The sequence below is a fragment of the Lygodium microphyllum genome, chromosome 13 (genome assembly GCF_053477565.2).
Source record: "Lygodium microphyllum isolate KBCC chromosome 13, Lygodium_microphyllum_v1.1.10, whole genome shotgun sequence".
Taxonomy (NCBI): domain Eukaryota; kingdom Viridiplantae; phylum Streptophyta; class Polypodiopsida; order Schizaeales; family Lygodiaceae; genus Lygodium; species Lygodium microphyllum.
The window spans coordinates 140,128,691-140,153,728 of NC_141147.1; the positions used below are offsets into that span (position 1 = coordinate 140,128,691).

Consider the following 25,038-nt stretch of genomic DNA (forward strand, 5'->3'; position numbering starts at 1 on the left):
AAATTGTCGATTACCTGTGTGTCAAGTCCACTTGGAACAATTCCCTCGTCAATTACTATCTTGCGCCCATGCCCTAAGCAACTAAGCAATGGAATCAAACCCTTAGGATAGATGCTAACTCGATGATCAAATTGCCCATTACTTGAGTCCAAAAATCCATACTTTAACCATCCTGTCCACATAGTCTAGAATTATGTGCATTGTCCACTTGGAACTATTCTTCTCTAAATTTACTCTTGTGTGCCCGCTCCATTAGCAACTATGCGGAATTAAACCCTCAATATAGATGCTGATTGGAAACATCAAATTGCTCTTTTATTAGACTATTACGTACGAGACCATCCAACAAATCCACACATTACACATCCTCTCTCTACCTTCCCCCCCCTCTCTCTCTCCACCGACTCTCTCTCTTCCTGTGCCTCCCTGAACTCTCTTCCACGAACGCTGGGAGAACCTATATTCTCTGTTAGCCGACGGGAGGACTCTGATATACCAGTTACATGCGAAGGCAATCGAGGACTTTCACCTCGCGCAACATCAAAATTACCGTTTCTGTGCAGCTGACGAGCTCTCGAGGAAAATCTTGGGGCGGTCATCCTTCTTTATCGTTTCATGCGTGAAGGACCTGCTTCGGCTTCCTCTTCTGTTCCCATCAGCAATCTCGCTTCTCGAATCATTCAGGTATGCTGCTTGCTTGTCTTCGCAGCTCCTGATAAAACTAATTTTTTTTCAGTGAGATAGCCATGGCATCACATATAGGACATTATAACAGTTTTTCTTTTTGTTTCTTGTCCTTCTCTTTCTGTGTGTCCAATCTTATAGGTTTTTGTCTTTTAGGGTTTCGCTATGAATCGTTTGTTAAACAGAATTGTCATTGAAGGAAACAATTGGGAATATAGAACTGTTAATTCATGTCGCCATCAATGTGTCCAGAAAACTTGCGTTTAATGTATCTGGTTGAACTGACAACATCTTCAGGAGCTGTGTTGCACCTCAGAGCTTGGCCCTGTCTCTGATCCTTATCTAGGGTTTGGCCATCTGTGCATATGCTACGATAAGCAACAGGCTGCTTCAATGCATCAATGCCAGAGGCATGGAAACTAAAGTTTCTTCGCACCCATCTCTCTGGAATGGGGCGGGTCTCCGTGACGACAATGGAAATCAAGACAGTGGTGTAGAGCAGTCAGCCTCTGAAAGTGCAGTTGATGAGTGCAGACAAATGACATTGAGTGATGATATTGGCTGGAACACAACCTTCCATGACAATCATTTAGATTTGACTGCAGTTGACAGAGATCTGAAGAAAGAGCAGTCAGTCATAGACTCAAGTGAGAGCGATTTCAAAGCAGAGGAGTTTGAGAGGATACAGGATGCAGATGAGGAGCAGATGGTAGTAGAAAGGAACTCTCCTGATCAAGTGAGTGACACTGTGCTTGATCTGGAGCAATTAGAGGACAATGTTACACGGTCTTCACAGGCTTCTTTATCGGTCTCGGCTTATATGGTGAATGAGAAGGCTGACGTTTCTAATGACACTTTGATGAGTTTTTTGAGAAGTAGCAATGGGAAGAAGAGGAAAAGTGGAGAGTCATTGAATGACATGCCGGTTGTTGCAGGAAATCAGAGGCCTCGTTCAATCAGACATCGAAATGGTGTTAAAAAATCTACTTGGGGTACGACAGAGGTCCTACAGATGGTTTCATCTAAAGGTGTTGACGAGAAATCTGGGAGAAAGTCATCTGATACTCAGCGCAATTCACGCCAGGCACGAAAGCGGAGACACATTGATATGGTTTCAGATGGGGACATTGAATGGGAGGCTGTAACAGGAGAAGTGGGGTCAGCTACAGGTAACAGCGGAACTTGTCTGAGAGCAGTGCACAAGAAAGGTGTTGCAAGATCAACAGTTGATTTGACCTTGTTAACTCAAGGTTTGAGTGGAGATTCTGCAGCAGTTACAGTTGGATTGCAAGCTCAGGCACCTGGTCCGGCTGAAAGGATTCGGTTCAAGGATGCGTTGAAACGAAGGGGTGGAGTTCAAGAATATATAGAATGCAGGTATTGTTTTCCTTGCTTCTAATGTGGTGAAGATCATGCATCTATATAGCATTCCCAATCCATTCAAACTAATCTTTTATATAAGCATCTAAGCAGAGATGTGTTAAGAATGTAGCCTTTGAGCAATCTTATAAGCCTTGGAAAGGCAGGAGTTGAACAGATAATCTCTGCAATTAGAGGCTGGACACCTTTGTGGAGATCTCTACCTTTATTTTTTCATGGTGTTTTCATTGGTCCTGGTATGAGTGAGATATTAAGGCACAGCACTAACTGTCAGTTTATCCATGGTAATGCTTTAACCAGTCCTGTAGAGCCTCTTCTGAATATATTTGATATGGAGTCTTGTTATATGCTTCATTACAAAGTGAGAGGGGAGGTCAGTGCAATCTACATTTAAGTGTATCTATCCTTGTTTCGAGGGTTTGAAGAGAGGACTAACTATATTGTCCATGCTAGCACCAGCAAATCTCGCTCAAGGAAAGTAGAGATCTGATGACTTGTTAATTATAGGATACATAAGAGCTTGAGTTGGTCACTGCCTAGTGTAAATGCCAGCCAGTGTCTCATCAGTACACTTAAATCTGTGGGCTTTGGCATTTGTGTCTTATGGACAATCATATTTATGGGGTGAAATCAAGGACTGCATACTGACTCAAAATCCTTCGTGCAGGAATTCTATTTTGGGGCTGTGGGAAAGAGACTTGTGCCATATTTTATCAATTGCAGATTGTGGTATAAGCTCTGTTGCTGCTAAGGATGAGTCACCACGGGTTACTCTTCTTCGCGATATATATGATTTTCTTAATTACCATGTATGCCGGTTGTCATTGTGGTCAGATCGATGCAGTTTGTTGATTTTGCTTGCTATCTTTCCAATCCTAAAAGTATACTTGGTGTTGTTTTGATAGGGGTATATAAATGCAGGTATTGCAACAAAGAAGGTTAAAGCAAGCACAGAGGTTGCAAAACACGTGAAAAAGGATGTAGAGTGTCAAAATCTCAATATTGCTTGTTCAGTAGGCAAGATAAACAAACCTGTGGATCATGTGGAGATGCCAGAAAGTGAATCGGTCCTAAGTTTTACCAAGCTGGAGGTAGAATCTTCTGATACAGGGGTTTTGAATGGCACAAAGAAGGTGCAGTCTACAAACATTGCTGTAGCTTCTAGAAAGGAAGCAAAGAATGAACCGATGGGTATAGATGAGAAACCTTTAAACAATGCACATGTCTTTAAGGGGCCTGGTGGACTGCATGTAGATACAGATATGGATAGATCATCTGATCACTCAGCCGATGAAGAATCATTGTTAGACATAAGAAACAGAATAAAAGCTAAAAATAAGAAGAAAAAAGGACTGCTGCAGAGGTTGAAACCACCTTATACGAATGAAGAATCCAAAGTTAATACGTGCAAAGAGATGAAGACCGTAGAGTTGAAAGTTTCTTCCCTGGTTGTTGAAGAGAAAGACACGGTAAAACTGTTGGAAACTGATATAGGCACTGCTCCCAATGATCACAATCTGGCACAGGTCAAAGATGAGGTTGAACAGGGTAAAATTGCAGATCCTTGCAGTGCTGCAGTGGCTGTTGGTGAATCTTTGAACTTAGACACGAAAAGGCAGGTCTCTCGAAAAAGAGTTATTATTGTGGGTGCTGGCCCAGCAGGTTTAGCTGCAGGGAGACACTTACAGAATATGGGTGTAGATGTGACTATCCTGGAAGCACGGGGACGTGTGGGTGGTAGAGTTTTCACTGATCGCAGCTCTTTTACAGGTCCAGTAGATCTGGGAGCAAGTATAATTACTGGGGTTGAGGCAGATGTGACTTCAGAAAGAAGACCAGATCCTAGTGCATTGCTTTGCAAACAGTTGGATCTTGAGTTGACAACTCTACGGGGGGATTGTCCCTTGTTTGATTTTGTGACAGGTGAAAAGGTTCCCACCGACATTGATGTGGCACTGGAAGCTGAATACAACAGTCTTTTGGATGATACTGTCATGTTAGTTGCCCAGAATGGAGATGCTGCAATGCAGATGTCACTTGAGGAAGGATTGGAGCTTCTACTGAAAACACGAAGAATGGAAAGTGATAAAGGTCAGTTTCTGGTAAGGGGCTCTGGCAATTTGGGAAACTTAGAAGCTGGTCAAGAAGACCAAGAAAGTCCTGTCGAACTCCGCCTGTCAAACTCACTACTACACACAACTGCAAGCTTATCACTTGAACGGAGAGTTATGAACTGGCATTTTGCTAATCTAGAATATGGATGTGCAGCAGAGTTGAAGAACGTGTCACTCCCTTACTGGAATCAAGATGATGTGTATGGTGGTTTTGGTGGTCCCCACTGTATGATAAAAGGGGGCTACAGCACTGTCATGGAAGCATTAGGGAATGGGCTAAACATTGAGATGGGGAAGGAAGTTGTCAAGATTGATTATCTTTCACAAAGTGAATGGAACGGTGGTGAGGGGAAACAAGTGAAGGTACATACCAAGAATGGGGATGTGTATGGGGGCAATGCTGTACTTGTCACTGTTCCTCTGGGGTGTCTGAAAGCTGACACCATTGAGTTTGTACCACCTCTTCCTGATTGGAAGAAAGATTCCATCCAGAGACTTGGGTTTGGGGTACTAAATAAGGTGGTGATGGAATTTCCTGTTGCTTTCTGGGATGAGACTGTGGATTATTTTGGTGCCACAGCTGAGAAGACTGAAATGAGAGGACGGTGCTTCATGTTTTGGAACTTAAAACGAACGGTTGGTGCCCCTGTCTTGATTGCCCTGGTCGTGGGACAAGCTGCAATTGAGGAGGAGGGAAAAGAGGTCACAGAATCTGTTAACCATGCATTGACTGTTCTGAAAAAGCTTTTTGGAGAAGCTTCTGTTCCCCAGCCAACATCTTTTGCAGTAACAAAGTGGGGGAGTGATCCATTTAGCAGGGGTGCCTATTCGTATGTAGCTGTTGGAGCATCCGGAGAAGACTATGATATCTTAGGACGCCCAGTGGAGAGTTCTGTTTTCTTTGCAGGTGAGGCAACATGCAAAGAGCATCCAGATACTGTAGGAGGAGCTATGATGAGTGGCCTTCGTGAGGCAGTTAGGATCACTGATACTTTGTATAATCGGGGTGACTCTATGGCAGAAGCTGAAGCAATGGCTGCTTCTCAAAGACAATCAGATAGTGAAAGGAATGAGGTCAGGGATATGACGAAAAGGCTTACGGCTGCTGAGCTGTCTAATGCTATCTGGAAAGACTGTGGGAAGGCTGGGGGGAGTGAGGAGCCATTTAACAAGGCAACAATTCTGCAGGACATGTTTGGGAGTGCAAAAACCACTTCTGGGCGTCTCTTACTAGCCAAACAAATGCTCCAGTTACCAGCATCTTCCTTGAAAGCTTTTGCAGGCACAAAGGAGGGCCTTACAGTTTTAAACAGCTGGATTCAGGTTTGTGGCATTCTAACTAATGAAGGCTTTAAAGATTGCTTATTCATCTATTTGCAGACATATTTCTCAAAATGTCTTTTGTTTTCCTGGGTTAGTATGCTCTAAATTGCTTTAAGGTTTTAGAAGCGAGTCTACCCCTGAAGCTTAAAAAACAGGATTTAGTTTCATCTGTTGTTCCTGTCAGCCTTTTGTCATGATGTTATTTTATTCACCACCTGCACTTCTGTTTCATAAAAAATGTACTCACTGAATAGCCCTGATGTAGGGTTAATTTTCATCAGTTGTTCCTGTCTTTTGTCACAATGATGTTTTATTCACCACCTACACTTCTGTTTTATCAAATGGGACTCAGTGAATTGCCACCATTTACTTGATTGTAAAGAGGTGAACCTAATCTTTCATTGAATTCTCAGGACTCGATGGGTAAGGATGGAACACAACTTTTACGGCATTGTGTACGGTTGCTACTTGTGGTGGGCACGGATTTAAGCTCAGTACGACAGTCAGGTTGGAAAGTCAGGATGCTGTTTTATTTGTTTTCACTTTCTCGCTCTTAACATTTCATGCTATTCTACTAGTGCATTGCTTCTAAATTTGCTGTAACAAATTTAATTTTAGGTATTGGCCGGACTGTCAAGGAAAAAGTAGTTGTACACACAAGTAGGGATATTCGTGCTGTTGCTGATCAACTTGTCAAGTTATGGGTTGAAGCTTTTCGAAAAGAGAAAGCTGCACGAAACACTGTCAAACCAGTAAGACAAACTATGAGCCATGCTGGTTCTTTGCAAAAGTCGAAGACCAAACAACAGAAGCTTCCTACCAAGGTGGCTGCAAAATTGATGGATTCTGTCAACAATTTATCCAGTCATGCAGTTCCCTGCATGGAGAGGCATCATCCTGAGGATGACAAGAAGTTGGTAGGTTCTTCTGATAAAGATAAATCATCTATGGAGGGGACACCCAAAGAGAGCACCATTGAGCATCGGGAGTGTAGACAAGTGTTGGAGCAGGCTAGGTCCATTTCAGAAATCGAGGCTTCTGCCATTGCTGCTGCCAAAGCTGCTAAGGCTGCAGCTGAAGCTGCTGCGAAGGTCTGGTTATGTTTCATGTATTTCACGTTTCATTTCTTCACCTGCACAATTTATAATAAAGCAGCACTGGTCTTCTTATGTCGAATTCATTTCACTTGATAGGCCCTTGAAACAGTGGAAGCTGCAAAGCTTACGCAACCAGAACTTCCAAAGATATTATCGTTTCAAAGATTTGCTAAACGAGAGCACATGACCATGTCAGACTCAAACAAGAGGAAATCTCTAGAACGAGATATGCTTCTCTTGCATAAAGATCAATACACATCAGGAATTGATGCTCGGAACTGTAAAGTTAGAGATTGGTCAATAGATTTTAGTGATAGTTGTAGCTACTTAGGCAGTCCTAGTTTGCTAGCAATTCCAGATCTTGGTACCAGCCATGATTTGATGGTCCCAAACCTATCTGGACTAGCAAGCATATGTACAGATATGTCAGGTGATTATAACCCTGGTTCTACACAGCCAGAAAGATCTTGGGTGGAACAGGATGAAGCAGCACCTAGCTCAAAGGAGGCAGCTGATGATGCAAGTGCAGGCTCATCAATGAAGGCACCTTGTGATGGAAAAGGACCATTTGTCTCCGGATTGGCCTCTTTTAACAGTGGCATGATGTCATTAAACAGTGTGCCCTCTGTTGGAAATCACAAGAGGGATGAAAACTTTGTTGATAGCTCTACACGTCTGTCACCAGATCAGAGACAAAGCAGCAATGATTTTGTAACTGTATCAAAATCAGTGAACTTAAGAAGTTCTGCACACAGTACGAAGGGTTCAGAAGATATGAAGAAAGCTGTTACTGAGTACGTGGCACAGCTTCTTACACCGCTCTACAAGACCAGACGAATAGACAAAGAAAATTTCAAGGCCATTGTGAAAAAAACAACGGTGAAGGTATGTAAAGGGTGTAGGGTTTTGTTCTCTCTTTTTTTAAACAATGTATTACAGGTTTTGATGCACCTTAGGTTTCTGTATAAGCTCTTTGATTAACATAATGAGTGCTTTTTCAGATGAAACTCTGAACTAAGGCTGCTTGCTGCAGGTCATGGAACGTCGCACTGAACAGGAAGCAGCAATGGCAGTTTCAGAGTTCCTTGACACAAAGCGAAAAGTCAAGGTTGGCACTCTTATTTCCCTTGAATTAATCAAACTAAATGTTCTGGAGTTGATTGCTAATGCCTTTGCTCTAATGAGTTGGTTGCAGATTCGGTCACTTGTTGACAAGTTTGTAGAGCGTTGTCTTGAAAGTGTGAGATGATTGGAAGCATTATCTCGAGTTAGAGGAATTGTCTGTTGACCTTCGTTTGCAACTTTGTGTCACCAATGGAGACTGATCTGAAAGGTTTGACCTTCAGTGGTGGCAGCAGGTGGATACCCTTGTAAACTAATTGCAGGGGTATACCGAGCAAGGTGGCATGAGGACAGGAGTATGCCATTTTTAATCCTCGTGCAACTATTCAGATGCATGGCTTATCGACTAGAGCCCATGCAGTTTGCCAGGTTATGCTCCAATGGTGATAGGAATGTAATTCGGATAACTGATGACAAGAATGCCATCAAGGAGACTCCTGATTCAACCATCTGGTGTGGCTTTTGGTTCTATTGTTGTGAAAGATTTCCAACAGGACTTTAGAAAGGGCAGGGACTCGCAGAACTGGATGGATTGATTACCAAAGAGAACCCTTGCGTTTAAGCTATGCGTGCTCCTATGTGGCTTTGCTTTAGGAGGTTGAGCATGGGATATAGACCTGCAAAAGGTACGTCTTACCAAACTGGTTGTAACTCACGTGTCTTTTTGTACAGCATTCCCCAAAGATTTACCTAAAATGCAGAGGCTGCGAGCTTATGCCTCGTCCATTGCCACACCATTGTTATAGGTGTGGGAATTATAACAGTTCATGAAAGGATATCCTTGCTTTCAGCATCGCATGTGCAAGGGATTAGGGGGCCATTTGTTGAATAATTTGGGCTGAGGGGTCCTAGTTGGGTGGCACCGATGTCTTCTATTTTATTTGCAGTATTTTTTAATACTGTAGGTACCAAAGTCTGTATACTTACACCAACGCATTTTGACCGATCTATTACAGAACAAATGTGCAGCAACAAGTTTAATCATCCACTCAGCAGAGCTCAACACCATCAATTTTGTAATAATTTTATGGATTTGGCTACTCTTAGATGCCTCAAAAGTTGACTTCAGCAATAGCTGCTTTGTATTGTCGCTTCAGAATGCCTTACTTTATTTGTGTCCTTAGTAGCATCCTTCAACACTTACTGTTGTACAGTACTCACTACAAAAGACTAGAGGATATGCCATAACAAATGCCAAGTGAAATTCTGGTGCTTGTGCTTTCTGAATGGAGTGGAATAAAGCAACTTCAAAGGAAAGGATTACATGATAACTGATTAGCACAATGCAGACCCTTCTTACCAGGTGTAGCTTCTGTTTTTCTCTGTATGGTTAAACATGCTGGCAATTTCATGGAGGTTCATGGAAGTGTCTCTAAGCTTCATAGCTTGAGAAATCCCAGACCATGAAATTTCTTGAATGTTGGCTGAGGTGTTTTTGTACAGTGTCAATCAGATCCATGTAGATCCCTCTAACAGTGTGCTCAAAATAAGAGAGACAATTTTGTAATCATCTGGTACACCATAACTTTTTGACACGAACTGATTTTGTATGTATAAATTTGGACTTGATACCGCTAACTAGTGAACTACACTGAAAGTTTCACAAACAACATTGAGTTGTTCAAGTAATTCTATTTGGCAGGTATTTCGTGTTAGGCGTGATTCTCAATATCAGGCAGAGTACACCTCAACAATTTGCAAAAAGTTGATGCCGACAACTGAGACATTAAATGTCACTCTTGAGAGCCTGTGATTGTGCCTATGCGATCAACTGGAAAGGAGGTGCATTGCACTACGCTTAGCTAGAAGTCTACCGACAGCAGAATTCATGATCATAACAGTAGAGTGCAAGTGCGAACGGGTTTCTTTTGGCACAATGGCGTCAAGGTATAATATAGTAACCTTCTATGTTTGAGGTTGAATGGACCAAGTTTCTTGGAGGCATTTGAATTGCTTTACTTTCCATCCCAATTCTCATACCGAAGGCAAAGGTGGACACCACATGCTTGTATGAGGGTGTCTTGGAGCTTGTATAGCACCTTATTATGAATGACAGAGGCTTCATCGATGGCAATGACTTACTTTTCTATTGGGCTTCAAGATGTAATAGGTTAGACTTGAGTTCCTAATTCTGGGCACTGGTCCTTGGATGTGCACAGATGTAACAACATGCCACTTGTGTAGTCATATACTTGAGGGTTAAAGGAGTTGCACAAGGAGTCACCACATGAGGGCCAAACAATACAGGGGTTCTCAAGAGTTGAAACATGTGATTGGAAGTCAAAAAATGGAGGGGGTTCTTAAGAGTTGATATATGCGATTGTTTGTAGTTGCATCACTACTCTCAAGAGCTGACAAGGCACGAGTCCATTTTTCTTATTAACTTAAAATTTGCAGATGGAACCGCCACATTGCATGAAAAGATAGGGGACTGTCTTAAGAACTTAACCATGAGAAGTGCTATGTTTACTTGCTTTAATATAGCAAGCATGCAATGTCCAAATTTATCAAGGCAGGCAAATTTTAAATGTACTTCAGGAGCTTTGCATTGAAATGCTACTGATTTTACAAAGAGCATGGAGCATGTTTATGCCTCCTTTTCAAATTTCAAAGATAGGGGAATCTCTTAAGTGCTTTGAAATGGTGGTAGCCACTCTTGTATCATTGTGAGTTGTCCTATGGCTTGAGTGAAGAACATGGCATTAAGTGGCCCATGTATAAATGAGAGAATGCACTGAGCTTAAGAAAAGCATCCATTTTGATCACTTTATTGATAAACTAACATTTGTCATCCATGACCTTTCTACATGGAGAAGCAATTTTAAGAAGTTTGTTAAGCTCTCGAGCTAAATCGGATTTAATAGCTTGAATGTTTTGATTTTGGTAAAATTGGGTGGGTTCTCCAAGTCTTGTATATATTTGAGAGAACTAGTTCTTTTTTTGGGAGTTGTGATTAAGGCCACTAGTTGGAATTGTGTGTATACATACATAAATGTATTGTTGAGTATAAATGAAATTATTTCAAGTTAGTTGTCATGATTGTGATGTTTTAAAAAAATTAACATTATTATTTTGACAAGTGTGGCCGAGGCCACTTGTTGCAAATTTACAAATATATCAATTGAGCATTTGAGTTTCCTCATTGCTTTGTTTGATGCCATGAAACACACTCACATTTCATAGTTTTGGTAGTTTCAGGGGGCAAATATGAGGTGGATGTATGTATTTATATTATTCTAAGTGGATGTTTTTCTTGTAGTAGATTTACTCATAGGATCTTAGTGCATTTAGCTTTATCACCTTGCCTTCGACTCCAGTTAAAATATATCGATATTCTTCTTGTAGTCTTCATAGAGTATGTCTTATTGTAGGATGTATTATGTTTTTGTTATCTTATTGTAGGATGTACTATGTTTTTGTTAACTAGTTAATGCTTCTAGTGGCCTTCTGAGAGTTGTTTATATCAATTCATTTGTCATGACATGTAGAAATAAGAAATAGGTGAGCAAAGTGAGCTATCTTTACAAATATTGCTTTGTTGTTTAGCTTGTATATCCTTGTATATCTATTTGGTTGTTGAAGTGATACTAAGTAGTCACTATGTAGTGATCCAATAAGCCATGTGGATATGGTAGTGGTTTGATTTTGTGATCGAGTTCACATGCTTCGTTGTTTGATGGCATCTTCATCAGTTAATTGTTGTAGTTTGCTTATGTTGCTAAACGTATTTGCACATTACTTAAATCTAGTATCGATCCACTTGTTGCCATAATGACTCAAGCAATTGATGCTTCCGAACTAGACATCGAAGATAAAATTATTGATATTTTGGTTCATCCATACAAATATTTCATGAAACAGAATATGATTGTTTGTCACTTGGTTTAAAAAATCAAGTTGGCGATTAAAGGGCAATCCTCTTTACTCTTAGTATAGAGGAAATTCTTTAAATAATCAAAGCTATTAGACTAACCCCTTCTCAATTTCGTAATTGACTAAAGAATTACTAGTGTCCAATGTAATTAGTGGACAAATGTTTCAATAGTTATGTTGAAAAGGCATTTTAACATGTGGGGTAGAGTAGCTTGGTAGCTTGCAAGGCTCAATCTTGAGGTCATAGGTTCAAATCTTGTCCTTGCAAGTGAATATATTCATAATTATTTGTGAGAGAGTTTGAGATGACACTAATTTCTTCAATAAATCATTTTAAAAGCTGATTTATTGAATTAAAGCTTTATTTTGTGTCATTCTTCCATAAGAAAACAATGAATAGAACCAAAGTAGGGTAAGAGGAGACTAGGTAAAAGAGAAATGAGACTAAAGAGGAATCATTGGATTGAATCTCATTTGGGAACATTTATTATTTATTATTTTCTCAAAAGGACATTTATTCATGTATTCTTTTTTGTTGATGTTCATCAGTTGTGATGATGCTAACTAAAAGGGTGATTGGTTTGGTTTTTACATAAATATATTGTATAATCTATTGTATAGAGGATTTGCACTTGCCTTTACTTTGTAGCAATGGATGCAAGGGCCAAGGCATGTGTAATAATATAAAATTGACTTTAAAGGATTTTAGGTGTTGGTGGAAAAAAAAATACAAATTTTTAGACCAAAGAGTCTACATGCTTTAAAGTCTATCTTAGAACCAATGATGATAGCTAAGCATTAATACGAAGTTTTTAAATGAGAGGCATGAACACATGTTGCCTTACCTTATGTCTGCTTGAGGTTTTGAATGGTTAGACTAAACAAATTTACCTTATTTTATAACACAAAAATGAAAGGAAAATGTAGGGGGAACTATCTATGTTATTGGGAACAAAAGACTTAATTGCACCCTAACGTAGGGCATTTGATTTAGTAATAGACAAGCCATATAGGAAACAATGGTGAGATCTTTGAAAGGGAGAGTCTTGGAAGAAATCAAAGGGCCCATATCATTTGCTAATCCCAAAGGACTTAGAAGTAAGAAAGCACTTAGTGAATGTTAAAAGTTAAAAGGGGGGGCATATGTACTTGTTTTGCTTTGAAAGCTAAGGGTAGTTGAAAATTGAATGACTAGTTTGATGGGGCAAAAATGCCAAAATGTGCCTTATTACTAACATAATGAACAAGTGCTCTTACTAAAATGAAGAGAGAGCAAGATAAATTAGTAAAGTGATTGTGGTTTTGATTTGCTTTTAAAGGCAAAAAAAGGGGACAAGTTGAAAGCAAGAAAAAATACATTTTATTATAAATTTGATCAACATAAACCCCAATATTCTCTTCTTAGCATGTTGTAGACATGTTTGTATAATTGATTATTCATGCCCAAGAAATTTTTGAAAGCTTATGCAAGGTTTGAAAAATAGGATATTGTTTGAATTTTATATTAGTATAAGAATTTCAAGAACTTGACTCTAGAGATTCATAGTCTAGATGCAAGAGTAGTTTGTGACTTAATTTTATACTCTGGCCATTATAACTCATGGAAGGAAAATAGATTCAAAAGTCTAGGACCAATATTCATGTTGAGTGGAAGTAGCCTTTGTGGCTAAACTGTATCTTAGAGTAAACAAACTATATGTGATTTTGATCACTAGGTCTTGGACAAGAGATCTAGAATGGATTGTAATTGAGTTCTAGACACAAGATTTGAGCAATTTTAGATTTCCTTAACCCAAGAGTGTACTTGTTGATTGTAAGATGTAGAGTTTAGGAATAAGGCCTAGTTTGATACAATATTGAGTTTGAAGGCTAAATACTACATTTGGGATTAGGTTCTAGACTTGCAATAAGTAGGAGGGTGCTCTAGGCTTAAGTGTTGATTTTTTAAAAGACAACATAGTTTGACTTAAAATAAAATCATTAGTCATAGCTCAAGTTTCAATATTAGTATAGAAGAAATTCGTAGACTTAAAATTGAATCTTCATTCCTTAGCTTAGTCCTTCGCCAACTTTGAACTTATAGAGAATCTGGTGTCTAAAACCAACTTTTTAATTAAACTTTTCATTTGATGTGACTTTGCTTCAAGATTTGACATTTAGCCTAGGTTGAGTTAGCCCTTGATCATATGCTTATAGGTTCAAGGTCTACAAGAGATGTTTATGGATGACTTATTCCATGTTGAGGTCCACAATTTATTAAATGTGGACTAGTTGAAGTAGCACTTACCTTAAACACAAAGGGATAGATTCAAGCTTTAGGTTACGTTAATTGCAAGTTAGATCTCTAAAGCCTAAAGTTTAGATCGATCATAGGGCTCAATTTGAATGATGGGTCTAGGTCCATGATTAAAGATTTAAGTTCAAAGCTTAGATTAAGCGTAATACTAAAATTGATTATCATGCTAGCTCCTAAGCCTTCAAAGTTGAGCCAAAGTTTAGTGTTATTTGGAAGCAATATAGATGTTGTTCGGTTAGTTGTGTTTAGATCAATGTTTATGTGTTGACTCGGAACACCTTAGCTCTAAAGGTCGACTAACAAAATAACGTGTTGAGTCACAACATTGTTTATATATTTGTAAGGTTAAAGAACTCACATCTCTCTTTGCAAAACCTCTCGAATATAGGCACCTAGATTATCTTACTCAAATGTGGGTTCTTGTTATGCTTGAATAATGGCATCTTTCTTGTTTGCACTCAATAGGAAGTGAAAGATATACAAGAGAGAAGTATGGTCTTTAGAACGGAGTGCATCCTATCCTCCATGACTAATAATTTGAGCCTATGTGACCTGAGTTTGATATGATCTAGGTTCTTGCCCCTTGGTGCATGTTTTTCTATTTTATTGATTAGTCAGTAGTCATTGCAACCTATTGGATACTTCCCTTTTTTCTAGGCCTTGGTCACACCTATAGATGCCCCCTTCACGACTATTGCAACCCTATTGGATACTTCCCTTTTTGCTAGACCTTGGTCACACCTATAGATGTCCCCTTTGCCCAAGACTATTTGTGGGGAGTTGTTTTTTCATTCTATTCTTTACCACGCGGAGCCTTCATTGTGCTATCCTCAAGACATATCTAGCTCGTGTGTGGATATCCATGCTTCCAACACTTTGTTGATCTCTTCGTACCATTGTATTTTATTGTTGCTCCATACCATTATCAAGCATCGAAATAGGATATTATAAAATATAAATGGTTTATGAGATACATGGCTAGGGCATCCATGGTTTCAACATTGTTGATTTGTTTATATAATTATGCTTTCTCATGTTTTTACATTTATTAGGCATGTTGCTTTAAAAAGTGCTTTAAGGTGACAAGAGTTTTTTGGACAAAAAAGGGTATTCTAAGAAAGTCAATGTTAAAATATTTCCAAAATTTTGTGGGCAAAAATGTTTGTAAACTTAAATTCTACACATCAAGAGCTTTAGGTGATATATTGGTCCAAAACATTTGTATTTAGGACAAGGATGTTACACAAAAGGATCAAAAGACTATTCTTATACTCATTCCTTCTTCATACAGAATGTGGCCTAAGGGCACACCCCTCTTTGCAGCAAAAATTGACTTGTAAGGGTTTAAGGACATGCTAAATCTTCTACATCTCTCAAAACATAACCAGAGGTGTTTCACAAGTTCACTCTCCCGCCGCTGGCAAAGATACAAAAATCATCAATAAACACCCTCACGAAAGTTGTTTGGTATGGCTCAAAAGTCTTGTGGGTAGCTCCTTTGAACTTGGGAGGTTCGTCTTTAATCCAAAGTTCACGACTATGCTAACATATGTTCCCCACTCTATGATGGAGAGCTTTTCTTAAAAAAGTAGAAATTTGTCCCTGGATTTTTGTCTAAGCAGCCAATCTCTTTTGGATTGAAAAAAAGAAAAGAAAATAGTAATTAATTCATTGTGGCACATCCAAGCAGGGTGTCTGTCACGTACATGTGGAATAAAGTGAATTTTCATCAAAATGAATAGTTCCATTAAATGGAGTTCTTATATATTCTGTGATATCCCCCAATAATAGTTCCCAAAGGAATTTTGGATGAAGTAGGTTTCTTTTCTTGAATAAAAAACTATAAAGAAATCGAAAGCCTCTTCCCAAATTGTACATCCATATCATGTGGATACATCCTGATTTGATTGTAACTTGAAAATCCATCTAGAAAACTATACATTTCGTGGCATGCTACATCATCATGTACAAAATTAGTAAAAGGAATCGAGAAGGGGTTGGTAATGGTAGCTACATTCAATTTCTTGTAACCACACAGACTCTAATCTTCCCATTCTTCTTAGGCACCACCACTATAGGGGTTATCCAAGTGACTTCATTAACTGGTTTGATGAACCCAACCCTCAAGAGTTTGCTAATTTCTTCCTTGACCTGCTTAGCATAGTTTGGGTTCATTCTATACCTCTTTTGAATGATTGGCTTAGCATCTTTCTTTAAGTTGGTCCTATGTTCGCACATGGTTGGATCAAACCCCTTCATATCCATATAATCCCAAGCAAAAATATCCTTAAACTCTTTGTGCAACTTGGTAATATATTGCTTGAAGTTTTCTTCTACAAATACATTGACCTTAATGGGTTTAGCCTTTCCTTCCACATTCAAGTTAATCTCTGAACCTCATCTTCAAATACCCTTGTAGATCTTCTCATTGTATGCTCATATCTCAGCTCAACTTGAATGGTAACCTTTTGTCCTTTTGCATCAAGTACATCAAAGCTATCCATCTAGTGGTCCACATTTGTTTGTTGATTTTCAAGTATCCCTTGTTGAGCAACTTCAGGATGACTAGTTCCCAATTCCTAAACCATTTTATACTCCTCTTTCCCTGACCTCTTGTTCTTGACCTTAAGGAAAGCCTTTAGGATGCTATCCTGATGACTAAATTTGGTCTGCAGGTTGAGCAGTTTGGTGTTTCAGGACTTCATTTCTTGCACCTCGGATAATCTTGATATTCTTGAATAATACTATCAACATCAATTTCAAAGATTGGAACCATAGAAGGATTTGCATGGAGGAATAATTCCTCCTCATCTTCTAATTCATCTACAAGGTTAATAGTTTGAGCCACTAGAGGTCTTGATGTACTCTTTAGAATTACCTTATTGGCTGTTTATAACCTAATCTCTTTGAGTCCCCTAGGGATGTATACATAATCATTCCCCTAATCTTGCCTCAATCTCGGACATCCCCAGGGTACTCAAGCCTATGCCTTGCCCAAAGTTCACAGTTTAGAGAGGAATCCCCGATCTCGGACATCCTGAGCACCACAAAACTTACTCTACACTTTAGGCCATCCATCTTTATTTGTTGGTTTCTAAGGATACCTAATGGGTGTAACCTCCTTTAGTCTACCATCCTAACCTTGAATGGGGCTGGTATCAATTCCTCCTGCTTGCTTACCAAATATGTTTGTTCCTAAAGTATATTAACTCCTGAACCCCATCAAGAAGAACATCATCATGCTTCTTTCTTGCATACTCAACTTGAATAGTTGGAACTTGATAATCCACAACTTTTGTTTGCATGGGTATAACTATCTGACATTTAGGAATTGCATGATCCTAAAATGATTTGCCTTCAAGAACTTCATATTGTTTGTGTTGGATCTTTAGGAGCAACTTATCTTTGAACCTAGGTATTAAATCTAAAATCTGCTCTAAGTTTAACTACAAAGAGCATTTTGCTAGTGCCTACAGTAGCTCTTTTGAGCCTCCATCCTGAAATTTTCCTAAAGTCTTATCTTCAGGATACTAATCCTGTTGATCATGATTTAGGGTACCTTGTCCCTCCTAATCATCAAAATCCTCAAGTACTGCTTTTTCTGCCATTTTCTGTAGCTTGTTAACTTGTTTAGTTGCATTTTCCCTGGCTTTTTCTTGTTCTTGCCAATCAAGTTTCAAACTAGCTTGTTGGCTTCTTGTAACCACTAGTACCATAGCTTCTTCGGGACAATCCTCCACTTCAATACACTTAGAAAAATCACAATGAACATGCATACTTATAGCATTAGTGTTACCTGACACTTCCTTTGTCCTTGATCTTGCTCTTGATTGATATTCTCGTGTTGATGAGTAGTCTCTGCCTCTTTAGGAGATTGCTTTTGCTCATCTTGGTCAGGTAGTTCTATCAGGTCTGCTACTACTGGGGCAGGTGGATGTTGCTAATGAGGTGCTCCTATAGGTCTTCCATCATTATGGGTCCTTGCTATTGGCATTCCTCTCTCAAACCTATGCCTTGCCCAAAGTTCACAGTTTGCTCGTACAAAATATCATTGACCATTGACCTCCACAATAATGGCATGCTCCTGTTTGAGTAGTTTGCTTTTGTAATTTTCCCACGGCTTGCTTGTTGACATTCTTCTAGGCTCCTTGAAGGGTCTCTGAGGCATTCTGTAAGTAATTACACAGTTAACTAGCTGGCTGTACAACCCATGATCTAGGTTGCATTACGGGTACCTGTTGTGCCATCATGACATTAGGATTGTACCACCAAGTTCTGGTTTCACTCTTTGGCATATTTCACAATACTTGTCCTTCCTCTTAGTTTTAGAAAGTTCGAAGTCTTTCAACTTTTGCTTTATCTTCTTATCCAATTGATTGTCCTCAATCTTCTTCTTGATTTTCTCCTTTGTCTTCTTCTTCTTACTCTTGGATAAACATGATTTCTTCTTCTTCTTCTTGTCCTTCTTCGTGTCGAACTCTTCATCATCTAAATCATTGAATTCATCTTCTGATCCTAAAGTTGGCTCATTGTTCTCATGCTCACTATCACTTTCTGATCTTGAATCAGAATCAGAGTTTGAATCTAAATCTGAGGAATCATCATCTTTACGGGTCTTTGATTGAGAAGTACCAAGACTTCTCTCCACCCCCATATCATCCTAGTCATAGTATCTAGCGTATCATTCTTACTAATCTCCACATTAGTGATTGGATTCCTGATTTTACCTCTTAGACTCTTGATGAAATAAGTAACCTACATCTCTACTGATGGTGCATTTGCAGCATCCAACCTATTAAGTAGGTTCTTAAACTTTTGAGAATAATCTTCAACCATCATTTTTTTTTTGTTTAATCTTCTTAATCTTTCTCAGGATGTCTAGGAGTTTTATCCTTTCTGAACTTGCCTAAAAATGCATTCTTTAGTTCATTATATGTATTAAATGTTGCCATGCTATAACTGCTAAACCAATCCATGACTTTCCCCTACAAAGTTGTTGCGAACTGCTACTTCTTAACTTGATCTCCATACATATGATTAAATCTACTTGCTATCCATTGTGTCTCAAACTGAACCACATGGCAATCAGGATCTTCCTTCTTTTTCCCTAAAAACTTAGAAGCTCTCACCTTTGGATTGACAAGTTGATGTGGATTCATTATGTTTTGCATTTTGGGCTTCATTCGAGGTGGTAGAGTGTTAAATTTTAGAGATTTCTTTGGTGGAATTCTTGCACTCTGCAATAGGGAATGTCCTCCCTAGTACTATATGCTGCAACCTTTTCAAGTGCCTATCTAAGAGGAGTATCTTGATCTTTAGGAGAGGATGTATTGCTTCCTCATCATCTAACAAACTTGCTATGCTTAAAGGAGTTAAATGAGATTCTGTAAAGATAGCAGGGGAATGGTATACTATTGAGGTACTTGCAAAGGTACCTGCATCTTGATAATTCTGCCCAGCATCAGTGAATTCTTTATCATCTAGCATATCTAATCCTCCCACTTCTCCTCTATCATTTAGCCTTGCAACCTACTGTTGTTTTCTTGCAAATGCTTCCCTTAATATGCATGATCTATTTCTTGTTAAAATGGGGTTGGGAAAATATGGGTAATTGTTTAACATATATGTTGCCCATGAAAGGCACCTTGTACAACTTCAAGGCCATTACCTTTCGGCACTCCTATACCCACTTCATGTAATAATTATGTCTAGAGGTGAAGCCTAAATCACGAGAATTATGCTCATGGAACCGATAGGATTGCCAAAGTGTTATGGCCTCTCAAGACCACAATAGAAACATAGAAAACACTGTTCTGCTTAAAACAACACTATTATTGCAGATGCATTCTTGAATCAATTTATAGACATATTGAACATTTAATCTTCAGGATTGACATACAACCAATAAATATGCATTATAATCATTCTCAAAACATTGTTCTCTTGAAAAATACCGATAAGATTACTATCATCATAGCCATTCTTGAATAAATAACTTGACTAAGCAGCATTAGTTCTTAGGAGACAAGTACAAAATAGAAGAATCAGACATATGCGACCCAATATGGCTGTTGTCCTAAAGTTTTTTGTGTTTTCAATGTTTAAGGATATGAAAAGATACAATTGCTAATGCTTAGGATAGCTGCTATCTAGGTAAAACCACATGATATCCAAGGTCACTTTACATATGTTTATCCCATCATGAACCTACATGCATACAAGCACTAAAATAGAAAGTACTAAGGTGAATGATGCAATTCAAGCCCTAACAATTATTGTAACATCCTTACCGCAACTCCAAACCTTATCTACCCATAGAACATTATGAAGCTCTTGGTGGGTTGAATTTATGCTTGCAAACTCTGAAACTTGGAGCTTGTTTGTAAAAAATTATAGTGCCCCCAAATTTTTGGGAATATTCTACCATTGACTTTCATAGAGGGCCCAATTTTTAGCCCAAAACTTTCCTAATGTTTCTTTAGAGAGGTGTTCAATACCATCCTTTTAAGCCTAGTTGAAACACTATTGTCATACACTTGTGGCAAATATACATCCTAATTAGTAAGTCAACACTTATTGCACCTCACATATTGGTTGTTATTGGTTCTCTTGGTGCCTATTTCTTATGAGTAGACACTTGGTAGTGCACTTTGGGTTAGCTCATGTATGTCCATTAGGGTCATTGCAAGATAATGTGAAGTCGTATGTGCACACGTGCATGTGCACACACACACACACACACACACACACACACACACACACACACACACACACACACACACACACACACACACACACACACACACACACACACACACACACACACACACACACACACACACGTGTATGCTCCAATTTCCTAAAAAATGTGGTTATTGTTGGTTGTTGGGGGTAAAGGTGCCTCTGCCTAGCCGCCAATGTATTACTACATTGACAACAGTACCCGCCACTGCACATTGCAGGTGGTGGATGCTTGTCACCGTCACTTTATTCTTTATTCTTTTAGTGACAGTTTGAATAAAGGAAGGCCCGATCACACATTGTGATTGTTGGAGTTCCCATTTGGTCTCTCTCTCTTTCTTGCTCTTGCTCTCCCGTCATAGCTCTGCCAAGAAAGCTGCAATCCTTCTCTCCTTTCAACTGGTATCAGAGCATGGTTGCTTGAGCATTCTGACTTGGTTCATGACTCCTTTAGCTTCCTATCGATTACCTACACTCATTGGGTCTCCTTCCCAGCAGCCATAGCTAACTCTCCGTTACTCCCATCACTCCCCGACTTCCGGAGCACCTACCCGGCCCATTTGGGTACCCTCAAGGTATTCCTTCAGAGGTATTGGAGCTCTCTTTTGTTATTTTACTTCAGTCCACAAGTTTTGTGAAGCAGGGCAGCCATGTCCTCTTGCTTCTTGTGATGTCTCTACAGGTGACTTTGCCCTTCAAGAGGGAGCTCCTAGGGGTCCTTGACTACTCCCCCAACCTTGCCTTGACCTTGCCCAGCCCTTCCACAGGCCCCAGATCAATTTGGACCAGCTTTAAGACCTGCAAGAAATTCGTTTTTAACTTCAGCCCTCCCTTGGCACTCATTGGCAGCTTGAAAACACTTCATTTGGCACTTGGGAACACCCCCCTGATGCTCGACATTAGTGGTTATCATTGGCATTGATTTGCGGACTGATTTACCTCAGTCCAAGACTGTTTTCCATAGTCCACAGGTAGCCACAAATAGTATTACATCAACACGTAATGTTTATGCTTGGTTGGCATTGACATTGGTTGCTCTTGGTCCCAAATGATCCTCAAATGCTGGGGGAATGTATGCCTATGATATGAGATGCTTTTGGGGTTGAATTTTCTCAGCCATTGATTTTTTTACATAGTCCACAGGCAGCTCAAAAAGAGCAGCCCCCTATGATTACACTTTATGCTTATGCTACATGGTCATTTGATGCCCGATTATGCCCGATTTGGTGCCTATACATATGGGGAAGTATGCCTATGGTTTGCCTATGGTTTTGAGCTTGGATTGAGCCACTATTTGCTCACTTTTGGACATTTATTTGCTGCTGGAATATTCAAGGATGAAGCTCTTTTTCTTATGTTTGGATATGCCTATTGCATTCGGGCTATGTCTTGGATGCATACATTGATGTAGTGACTTTGGGGGATCGACGTAAAGCTTGGATTTGCACTCAAATCATTGGTTGAGGTTGATATTTCTTCGCATAGCATTTGGATCTCCATCTTTGATGTACTTATGGCATGTATTTTGCTTATGTTTGACCGGTCTTGACATGCTTGGCCTATGCCACTACTGCATGCTAGTTACATTGTTTGGAGTTGGATGCTACTGAGCCTTGCTTTGGCTTGACATTTGATTGTCCAGAGCTTACTTTGGCTATTTCTTGGCTTGCCAGAGTTATAGTTTGGATGTACTTGATGTCTATGGATGCTATGTACGGATGCTACACGGGACCTATATGCTTATGAGGTCTTATTGATGCTTGATCTTGAATCTTCTGGCACTGGTGCTATCATATGCCCTTGTTGAGATTCTTCACTTGATATTTACGGCTTTTGTGCCAGTGGGAGCATCTTGATATGCTTGGTAGACATTGAGCTTGTGGTTTATGCTACTTGAGCATTCGAATACTTGAGATTGGGATCTTCACTTGGATGTTTCATGGTTGATATGCCATGGTCCTCATAGATGTACTTGGGCTGATTTGGGCTTTACACTCCCTGAGCACAAACCTCTTTTTGTCAGGTCTTGCCAGTGTTGTGTACACTTTGCCCTATATTACACAGGGGGTGTGCCGGCTTATTGATTGATTCTTTCAACATGCTTGGGTGTTTGCTCAATGTTTGTATGACTGCCACATGTTGATTTATGCCCGCTTGATGCTGGTTATGCTTTGATAGTCAATGGTTGACTTGGTGCATTCATTTTGCCTGTAGTTTGCTCTCATTGTACATGGCTGTAATTTATTACACCAAGCAGTTATGCATGGACTGACATGAAATTTTTATGCTAAATCATCTTGATTTTATGTACTTTTGATGGTACTTGGTGGGCAACATCATTAACTATTAGTTTGTGGTCATTTTGCCTTGGTTTTGGTGGTATTTTGGCTATTTACAACAGACAACAATAAGTACTTTTGAATTGTATGCACCATTTTGGACTGCAGTATGACATCTTCTTCTATTGATAGTGCAATCTTCAACATCATTAAGTTTGGTGGTACAAATTATGCCTATTGGAAGAGCCAAGTTTGGCAGGTATTGGTGCAAAAATCATAGATAAAGCCATTAAGGATGCATGGCAAGTAGCCTGAAACTATGACTGATGATGAATGGGATGAGCTTGATGAGTTATGCAAGTCCACCCTGATCTTGTCTCTCACTGAACGGGTGCATTACAATGTGGTTGAGGAAGCACAGAGTGCTTGGCAACTTTGGGATAAAATTAAGAACCTCTATGACAAGAAAAGTACAAGAAGTCAGATGTATTGGCTGAAGCAGATTATGGACTTGCGCATGGAGAATATGACAACGTTTGCTTATTTGAGCCAGTTCCATGCTATTATCAAGAACTTGAATTTGTAGGGCATTACCTTTAATAATGAGGTTACTCCATTGTTTTTTCTTGGGACTCTAAGTAAGTCATGGGATGCATTCTACACTGCCTTATGTGCTCTTGCTACTATTTTAAACTTGCATGATGTAGAGAGTGCTCTTCTGTAGTAGGAAGAGATCAAGTAAAAACTTGGATGCCTCTCATGTGTCGCATGCTTTGACTATTAGAGGTAGAGATGGTAATGGAAAGAATGACCATGGGTATGGATGTGGCAGAGACTTGCAGAAGTCTAGGTCTAAGTCACGTGGTAAGTCACGTAGCAAGTCTTGTGGAAGAAATGCTAATGTGACATGTCATCATTGTAGCAAGAAGGGTCACATACGCCCATAGTGTCATGAGTTGCGCAATGAGAAGCGCAAAGAGAAGAGGAAAGACAAAGTACAGGAAAAGTCCTCTAATCACAGCATTATGCCCGCAAAGTCTAGTGTGAAAATCGAGGAGATACATGTCATGAAGATTGATGACTCCGATGGGGCGTACACACTTAAGCTAGTTCTTGTGATGCTACGCTGTTGACCGAGGTTCACTCTATGTATGCGTAGTGCTGGCTTTTGGATTTTGCTGCTTCATTTCATGTTACACCATGCCATGAGTGGTTCCATTCCTATTGCACTATCTTTGGTTCAGTTTGCTTGGGTGATGACATGTCACTTGCTATTGTTGGCATTGGGGATGTACAGCCATAGCTCTCTATTGATAGTACTTTTATGTTATAGGATAAAGGTCATGTACCTGCGCTTACACACAGTCTTACGTCTACAGGGCAGCTTGATGATGCTGGATTTCATGTTTCATTTGGAGATTTTACCTAGAAGATCACTTGTGTGGTAGACTTGTGCTTACTAGAGGTGCCAAGGCTGGCAGCCTCTATCCTCTTGTAGTTGATGGGTTCTCTGTTGAGCATGTTTTGCCAATCAATTCTATCCCACATGTATCTCTTTGGCATGTCTGTTTGGGCCATATGTCCTTGAAGTGAATGAAAATGCTTTTTGGTTTTGCAATACTTACCGCCCCTTGACTATGCATGTTTTGATTCATATGAGCATTGTCTTTATGGTAGACAGACTAGGAATACACATAAGAAGTCTAGTAGGACATGCTTGAGTGAGCCCCTGGCATTGGTACATTCAAATGTCTGTGGGTCCATGCCTTGTCAGTCTATGGGTGGTGTAAAGTATTTTGTGATGTTCATTGACGATATTTCGCGTAAAGTCTGGGCTTACCCCATTAAGCTCAAGTCAGATATCTTGGCTGTATTTTAGAGATGATTTGCATTGGTTGAGAACCAGACTAGGCATAGGCTGAAATGCCTTAGGACTGACAATGGGGGGGGGGGGGGATATGTGTCATGTGCCTTTGAGGAACTATGTGATGAGAGGGGTATTAAGCGGCGTCAGTTGACCGCCCCCTAAACCCCACCCCAGAATGGTTTGGCTAAGCAGATGAATAGGACCATCCAGGAGCGTGTACGTATTATGCTTAGCCATGCAAGCCTACCATAGAGTTTTTGGG

General features: G+C 39.6%; 1 protein-coding gene across 1 annotated transcript; it reads left to right on the forward strand.

Moving 5' to 3' along the window:
- The first annotated feature begins 332 nt into the window (after positions 1-332).
- Positions 333-8,346, forward strand: LDL3 (LSD1-like 3). Its single transcript, XM_087691850.1, has 9 exons — positions 333-684; positions 982-2,061; positions 2,732-2,873; positions 2,970-5,501; positions 5,915-6,008; positions 6,120-6,592; positions 6,695-7,483; positions 7,632-7,706; positions 7,794-8,346. The coding sequence occupies exons 2-9, from the start codon at positions 1,097-1,099 to the stop codon at positions 7,845-7,847; spliced, it is 5,124 nt and encodes a 1,707-aa protein (XP_087547976.1). The 5' UTR covers positions 333-684; positions 982-1,096; the 3' UTR covers positions 7,848-8,346.
- Positions 8,347-25,038: the final 16,692 nt, after the last annotated feature.

Coding starts and splice junctions, on each gene's coding strand:
- LDL3 (XM_087691850.1), top strand. CDS start 1,097: ATGGAAACTAAAGTTTCTTCGCACCCATCTCTCTGGAATGGGGCGGGT. Junction 2,874..2,969: donor ATGATTTTCTTAATTACCAT/GTATGCCGGTTG, acceptor TTGTTTTGATAG/GGGTATATAAATGCAGGTAT. Junction 6,009..6,119: donor AAGCTCAGTACGACAGTCAG/GTTGGAAAGTCA, acceptor ATTTAATTTTAG/GTATTGGCCGGACTGTCAAG.